Here is an 8,368-nt window from a genome sequence, read left to right on the forward strand (position 1 = left end):
TGCTATATGGTAATTTATGGACCTAATAGGTTTCCAAATCCATTTGCACATGTTTCCATGCAACCAGTCCATGCAGAATGTAGGCACCCTATATATATGTAAAGGTAAAGGGGACCCCCGACCATTAGGTCCAGTCGTGACTGACTCTGGGGTTGTGGCGCTCATCTCGCTTTATTGGCTGAGGGAGCTGCCGTACAGCTTCCGGGTCATGTGGCCAGCATGACTAAGCCGCTTCTGGCGAACCAGAGCAGCACACGGAAACGCTGTTTACCTTCCTGCCAGAGCGGTACCTATTTATCTACTTGCACTATGATGTGCTTTCAAACTGCTAGGTTGGCAGGAGCTGGGACTGAGCAATGGGAGCTCACTCCGTCACGGGGATTCAAATCACCGACCTTCTAATCGGCAAGTCCTAGGCTCTGTGGTTTAACCCACAGCGCCACCTGCGTCCCAGGCACCCTATATATAGAAAGGAACAAACCAGTGATATTTTAGGGAGCAGGCTAGCAGACAGGGCCATTACTTACATCATAGGAGCCTACACAACACAAAACACTGTTAATGTATGTAGGTTTTATTTTATTTGTTTTTTATCTTATATTTTGGAAATCTACATTCAGGTTTTTTACCTTTACATTTTTTGGGGCCCCCAAGAGAGTGAGGCCCTAAGTGGTACCTCTGGTTGTGAACAGGATCCGTTCCGGAGCCCCGTTCGCACCCTGAGCAGAACGCAACCCGCCTCTGCACGTGTGCGGGTCGCGATTTGCTGCTTCTGCGCATTCACGTGACATCATTTTGAGCGTCTGCGCATGCACGAGCGGCAAAACCCGGAAGTAACTCATTCCGTTACTTCCAGGTCACTGCGGGACGCAACCTGAAAACGCTCAACCTGAAGCAAACACAAAACGAGGTATGACTGTAGTTTGTTTAACTTATATGTAAATCCGACACTGGCTGTGGCTGTTAGAGACTGATATGGGAGAGACATGTTTTCTTGCAAATGAAGGCGTCTGGTTGTTCTGCTGCAGATGCAGGTGGGCCCAATTCAGATGCGTTTCTTCTCTCTGCGCTCCTCCCAGCAGTCATTCCTCCTCTAGTCACTGCTGTCGGTCTGCAGGGGAGACACGGTTCCAAATCACTTCAGAAGTGCCAAGAAAGGGGATGGATGGTGGTGAACGACTCTTCACATCTCTGCCTCTATGGTCCTCCGCGGCCAATCAAAGAGAAGGCGGGCTCTCGGGGGCTTCACTCCCCCGCTCATTGGAGAAGCAAACCAAAACTCTGACTGATTGGCTAAGAGTAAGTCAAAAGTGGGTGGGTCCAGTTGGGATTCCTTTCTTGGGATTGGCCGGGGTGGGCTTTCCCCCTCCCTCCCAGCCCTGTTATTGCTCAAATCCTTTCAAGACGGGAAGAGGCCCAGGCGGGCTCTGCTTTCCTTATACGATGATTGGTCGAGGCGCGTCACGTGCTGGGGGCGGGAGCTGAAAAAGAGTCTCGCTGACCCGAAGGAAGACTGAGTCTCCCCGGCTTGCGTTGAGGCGGGTATTGCCGAGAGGCGGGTTGGCTGCGCCGCGGTAGGTGGGAGATGTATGGGGGGGGTCCTGAGGGGAGGCTGGGGAGGCCCTTTGCCGTGAGGGGGTCGGGGGGGGGCGGCTGAGGGTCGAGCTGTCTCTCCCTGAGGCAGCGAAGGGGCGCCTCGCCTGCCATACCTTGCACGTAGAAAGCTAGCATGTAAGGCAACCAAGCTCGAACCCCCTTTCCTAATGTTTTCCAAGACGGTTAGTCCTGTTGCATCAGAAGCAGTGTGTGTGTGTGTGTGTGTGGTTATAATGTGGTATATAAATTCAATTAATATTATTATTATTATCATTATCATTATTATATGGGACCTTGAAGGTTGACACATTACGGACCACTGAGAATTTTTTCGAACCCACGAAATAAAGCTTTCTATATACTTGCCAGGACTCTTGTTGTTTGTCCTTGCCAGGATGCTAGATTTCTGCATGCAGGGAGCCTTCTCCCTGCCCACAACTTCCCTTGGCAGCGCCCATGCATTGTCTAAAGTGGCACAGCTCAGGTGTGAGTTTACCAGTTCGGTGAGCACTAGGCCTCGGAAGTTACTGAGCTGCAGGCTTGATGCACTAATGAAACTTCAGCAAGAACTAGCCCCGTGTATGATCCTCTAACCTGGGCCTTGCCAGTGTTACTATCCAAGGCCCTCCTCTGAGGGAGGTGTGGAGGGTGGTGATATGAGAACAGGCCTTCTCAGCAGTGGCTGCCTGCCTATAGGATGTGCTCCCCAGGGACACATGCCTGGCGCCATCACTATCTGTGTTTAGGCGTTGAGCCAAAACGTTCTCATTCACCTAGATTTAAGGGGATCAAGTGGTAATGGAAGTGATTAGGGTGCCTTTGGAGCTAAAGGGCAGGTTTAAATGTAGACAAAGGCAGACAGATAAGCATTGAATCTATTCAGTCAAACAACTTTCCCCAGACCCCTGCTGCAGACTACATCACGCCCTTTCCCTTTGCTCATACACACAAGTTCATGTTAGTTCCTAAACTGTCCATGAAGCTGTATAGAGGAACTCATTGTGTGATGCAGCAGTTGTCACCAAACTCCCAGGAACAGGAGTTGGCAATGCCATGTTAGTTTTTGTGTAGCTCCGTGTTGTCAGGAAAAGAATGTGGGGAGAAATGGAGTAGAAACTCTGGCAGGGAAGCTTACAGGTTATTCCTGGAATGTAGGAAGCAAGGAGGAGATACTCAAATGTCACACAATGTAATGTGTTATTTTTTTTTCCTTCTCTGCTTAGGAACAGGGAACTAGAGGAAAGGCTTGTCCACCTGCCTCAGCTGGAATAGTTCCTAAAGTTCCTAATGCCACTGCCAGTGGCTCTGCAGTCCCGCCTGGCCAGGCGAGGGCTCTTGAAGCATGTAGAGCCTGGTAAGTATAGAGGTATCCTTGGTTAGTTAGAGCAGGGGTCAGGAACCTTTTTCATCCATGGGCCGGTCCACTGTCCCTCAGACCTTGTGGGGGGCTGGACTATTTTTTTGGGGTGGGGGAAATGAACGAATTCCTATGCCCCACAAATAACCCAGAGATGCATTTTAAATAAACACACACATTCTACTCATGTAAAAACACGATGATTCCTAGACCGTCCATGGGCCGGATTGAGAAGGCGATTGGGCCACATCCGGCCCATGAGCCTTAGGTTGCCTACCCCTGAGCTAGAGGATGCTTGTCTAGGCTTTGCATAAAGGAACAGAACAGAACAGTTCATCTCAAATAATCTGGCTCATGAGGCTTTACTACATCTTGCCCACATATTTTTTCCAAGCCTAATCCCGTTTTCTTCGGGACCTCTCTTCTGTCAGAGCCAGAGGAAGAAATTATCGCAGAAGATTATGATGACGACCACATTGATTACGAAGCTACCAGGATTGAGAACCTGCCACCGAACTGGTACAAAGTCATCGACCCTGCCTGGTAAGACGTGTGGTGGGGAATCTCAGGTTCAGAGCTTGAATATGGCTCTCCAAGTCATGCCTCTGCCTCCCCAAGCTACACTCCTCCCCAGCCCTTATGCCTGTAATGTTGCCTCCTCCTTGCCTCTAGCCTGTCCGCTACTGCTTACTACCCCAGGAAGGTTGTCAGTGAAAAAGGTTCCCCACCTCTTGATAAGAGGATAGCATGTCTTCAGCAGTGTTAGAAACTGAGATATGACAGCTAGGAGGCAAACAGTACCTTAAGCCAAGGTTATGGGTACAGCAACGGAATGTCCAGGCATGCTTTTTTATAACAAGAATACAAAGCTGAAAATGAACAAACTGCAGCTAAAATATTATGTTCATTTTTCTCATGGTCTAGTCCTTTCCCTGCCCACCCACACCCCGTATATTCTTAAGAGGGTCTCTTCTCCAGTCTTCAGAGAGTAGCTGGAAGTGGGGAGGTAGAAAAAGGTCCTCCTTTCCTTCCACTCTGCAGTTTTAATCTGAAATCTTAGGCACTCTTAGGTGCAGTACTGCGCCCAGAGCTCAGAAACTGCTTGCGCTAATGTGCCTAGAGCAATGGGAGTTTCGAACTCCCAGCACTAGTCAAGCTGTTATATCCTACTAGCCTTGTAATGGTGGTGTGAGATTATAGTTAATAGTTCTCAATTATGGTTTCAGCTTTCAAGTGTGTGGTGGAAAAAATGAATCTGTTAATCTCATACTCATGATGACTTAATATTTATAAAATTTATATACTGCCCTTCATCCATAGATCTCAGGGAGGTTCGCAGAATAAAAATACAAGATAAAAATACAAAATACATAACGAAGAAAAGAACAACAAACACACAAACAAAACCTCCCCCCAAATAATAAATCAACAAATAAGTTACAAGCGAACAAACAGAAAGCACAACAGTGTCTGGGAGTCCCATTTACTGCAGAGTTATTGAAGCTAAATGGGCCCATCAGTGCCTGGACGGAAGACAATTAAGAATCCATTTAATTTGTTCAGAAAGGGGTTGGTGGGTGAGAAGCAAGCCAGGATATTTATTTAGTTAATTTAACTGAAACCCTAGCTTCAGTAGCTTCTTTTGTCTAGGGACACAACAGGAGTGTGTGTCCTGGTAAATGAGAGTAGTTGACTCTCCTGTTCCTGAGATTCTCTGAAGCGAGTGCCAGTGGCCTATGAAATCCTCAAGACAGGCATGAGGAGGCTGTTGGGATTGCAATTCTGATTAGCCTTCATGGCAAAGGTGGCTGGGGCTGATGGGAGTTGAAGCCAAGTAACATCTGGAGGGCAATAGGTTCCTCATCCCTATGGGGACAAAACAAAGAGCAGGGTGGCTTATTCATGGTTTGGTAATGCAGGCATTGGTTATGAATGGCAATGGATGAAACCATCTCTCGTCTTCTTTCATAGCGGCCTCCCTTACTATTGGAACGTAAAGACGGATCTGGTTTCGTGGCTGTCGCCCAATGATCCTAGCTCAGTGGTGACCAAAGCAGCTAAGAAACTGAAGAGCAATTTAGGTGAGGCTGCCTGCCTTTGCTTTTGGATTGCATGTGCTGATTTTGAATGATGTGGAGGTGAAGCTAAGGGGGAAAGGTTTGGGTCTAGCCTTGTGGAAGAGGGAGAAAAACCCTGGTCCTATGCGATCTGATATTTGGTTGCTGGGGTTAATGTATGTCTGATATTATCAAGCATATTTTACATTTCTTATCTGCGTTGAGCCATAGGGATATGGTGGACTGTAGCTGTGTTCTATGTTGTAAATCAAGCACTGCTAGGAGTTGTTTCTTTTTGTTTTCCAATGTATTTCTTATCAATTAAAAAATTGGTGTGGCACGAGCAAATTTTTATTCTGAAAATGTTGCCCAGAGAAAAAAGTTTGAGAACCACCGAGTTAATCTCTGCACCAGCAGATAGCACTTTATCTCTAAGACATGAAAAACTTGATCTGCTGATCTCTGCACATTAAGTTGCAGTTAAAGACACAGGAGCAAGCCAAGCTGACTTTCATGATCAGTTGGCAACTCCATAAATCTAGTGTCTAAGAGAGTGCGGGGAGAGGGGATTTCTGCTTTGATAGCAATGTGTTTTTGGAAGGCTGATGAGGACTCTTAAGTGGATTTTGGACCTCTGGACTGGTTTTGGGTGGCCTAGCTCAGCACATCCTGACTTAATCCACTTTCCAGAGATTTCTTAGATGTGGCAAATGACAATTTTGATACTTGCTGGAGAATTCTTGAAGCCCAGCAACAAATGTAGCTGTGACTTTACCATGTAGAAAATGTCCAGGTCTGGGCCGAGGGGAGGCTATATTTGAGTATGGCAATGCAAGCTTCATAAATTTCCTCCAGATGCCGAGGAGAAAATGGAGCACTCGTTGCATGAGAAGGTGGAGCGGGAAGAGCTGAAGGAGCGCCGCTACCACAGACGGGAGGAGCTGGCCCCCTACCCCAAGAGCAAGAAGCGTAAGGGCCACTCCCCACCGTGGGACCCTGCCATCAGAAGGATTTGCCGAGGGCTTGAGGGAGGGTTTCTGGGATCCATTTGCCAATGGGGAAGGGGGAGCATGGGAAGTGTGGGCGGTGGCCAAACTCCTGCATTCCTCTTGTCTGTCTTCCACAGCAAGCCGGAAGGATGAAGAACTTGACCCCATGGACCCCAGCGCTTACTCGGATGCTCCCCGGTGAGTCTGCTCAGAATGGGAGGGTGGGGAGCTCAGCAGAGCAGCACCAGGAGATGCCCCTTAAGCTGGGCACAGCAGCTGAACCCCTCCCTCCCCCCACGAAGGTAGACTGGGGCACCACAGGCATGGGCAGAGGTATCTGGTTCACTGGCAGAGCTTGTGCTTTGCAAGCTGGAGGTCTTGGATTCAGCCTTCAGCGCCAGGGCGTGTTGAATTTTTCAGCTTTCAAATTCGAAAAGCGAAGGGTGCTAAAAAGCTGTAACATGGCTTGGGAAGTCAAGAGGTATTTTGGCTAAATGAGTACCATTTAGTTTTCCTTGGTATGTAAAATTGCAGCGAAATCGTTAAAAAGAGCTTTCAGTGTTCACAAGCCTGTCCCCTCTGCACTTCCTGCTGCCTGTTGCAGTCCTCTTAACCAGTGAGGAACCCTCCACCCCAGCCCAATGCTGCTAAGAGTAATTGGACCACCACTGCAGACAAATCTTGGAGCATGAGAAACGGATGCTTTAAAGCACTATTCCTAGAATAAGTACTTAAAATGTTGCCCTCAGAGGCAGAGTTGTGAAGCTTCCATCGGTTAATCACATTTGCAGAGTTTAACTTGGTTTTTGCATAATCTCACAATGAAGTTGTTCTAGCCATGGGAAGGAACAAAAAAGAGAACGTTACAGAGCAGTAAAAAACCCAATCCTGGAAAACCTTTTTCAGCCACTTTTTTGCCTTCTAAGGTTGTAGCAGCCGTTGCCCATAAACCAAGAAGCGTATTTTTTACTCATCAGGAGCTAGAAACTTACTTTTTAAAAGCTGTTTCTGGGAAGCCTAATTCTGTCTCCAAAATTACTGACCTCTTATAACATTGGGCAGCACACACAATAAACCTTAATGTTGCTTCTGTACATTGTTCATAGAATTTTGAAAGTGTGATGGTATTTTTAAGGTGTCTTCACTCACTTAGAGAGATTTGACTCCTTATCTTAAAGTGAAATCTAGGAAATGAGAAGCAGGGGCACAGGTGTATTGCCATCCGGGCAGGGAAATTGAGGCAAAACAGGGGCTATGTGTCAGGGAAGCTATAACGGAGAACAGGCCGAGCGTGTGGCTGGCTAACATTGTTTCTGACATTCCTGCTCTTTCCCATTCTAGGGGAACCTGGTCCACTGGGCTGCCCAAACGAAACGAAGCCAAGACTGGTGCAGATACCACGGCAGCTGGCCCACTCTTCCAGCAGCGCCCCTACCCAAGCCCTGGTGCAGTTTTGCGCGCTAATGCAGAAGCTTCGCGGGCCAAGCAGCAGGACTGAGATGCTCATTTTTCCCTTCCCTAATGTATTTGATAATAAAGCTAGAGGAAAACAAGTGCTGCAAGTGGCTATGCTGTGTATCGTAATAACGGAACTCGCTGTGGACAGAAGAGACTCCATCCAGGGAGCTGGGGGAACCTGCAGCCTTTCAGGCATTGGGAGTCCAGGCATTGTAGTGGTTCAGAGCGGTAGACTCGTAATCTGGTGAACCGGGTTCACTTCCCCGCTCCTCCACATGCAGCTGCTGGGTGACCTTGGGCCAGTCACACTTCTTTGAAGTCTCTCAGCCCCACTCACCTCACAGAGTGTTTGTTGTGGGGGAGGAAGGGAAAGGAGATTTGTTAGCCGCCTTGAGACTCCTTAGGGTAGTGATAAAGCGGGATATCAAATCCAAACTCTTCTTCTTCTTCCGTCAGCATGGCCAATCGCCATCTGGGATGAGGGGAGCTGTGGCCCAGCAATCTCTAGAAGGCTACAAGTCCCCAATCCCCGCTCTATGGCAATATCTGTCTCTCCTGCGTTGGGCCAGCAGGGGCAGTACTGCATTGCAAGTGAACACAGAAAGGATACTCTCCTGTTCTGCTGTACTCCTTCGCTGCTTTCTTGAGGCATTGGGTCCGCTGTGTCTGACTCAATTTCCTCTTGTAATGTTTGAAGTCTACAAAAAGCAGCTGTGATGTCATCAGGCCCCAGGAGTGGCTTTCTATACCTGTAGGGAGCTACAGGTCTAGAAAGACACCTTTTTACCTGTCTGTAAGCCTTCTAGAGTTGTCGGTGTCTCTGCCATGCTTTTCTCACTGCTGTATATGAGCACCATGGGAACACTGTCCCATAAGGAAAATAACTTCTGCCATCTCCTCAAGCTGATCCC

At 48.0% G+C, this 8,368-nt stretch overlaps 1 protein-coding gene across 1 annotated transcript; it reads left to right on the plus strand.

The window, feature by feature from the left end:
• The first annotated feature begins 1,415 nt into the window (after nt 1–1,415).
• PQBP1 (polyglutamine binding protein 1) lies at nt 1,416–7,552 on the plus strand. Its single transcript, XM_080988373.1, has 7 exons — nt 1,416–1,574; nt 2,820–2,950; nt 3,385–3,496; nt 4,925–5,034; nt 5,866–5,979; nt 6,137–6,197; nt 7,341–7,552. The coding sequence occupies exons 2-7, from the start codon at nt 2,884–2,886 to the stop codon at nt 7,495–7,497; spliced, it is 621 nt and encodes a 206-aa protein (XP_080844499.1). The 5' UTR covers nt 1,416–1,574; nt 2,820–2,883; the 3' UTR covers nt 7,498–7,552.
• Nucleotides 7,553–8,368: the final 816 nt, after the last annotated feature.

This window comes from Podarcis pityusensis (assembly GCF_964106645.2).
Source record: "Podarcis pityusensis genome assembly, chromosome: 17".
NCBI lineage: Eukaryota > Metazoa > Chordata > Lepidosauria > Squamata > Lacertidae > Podarcis > Podarcis pityusensis.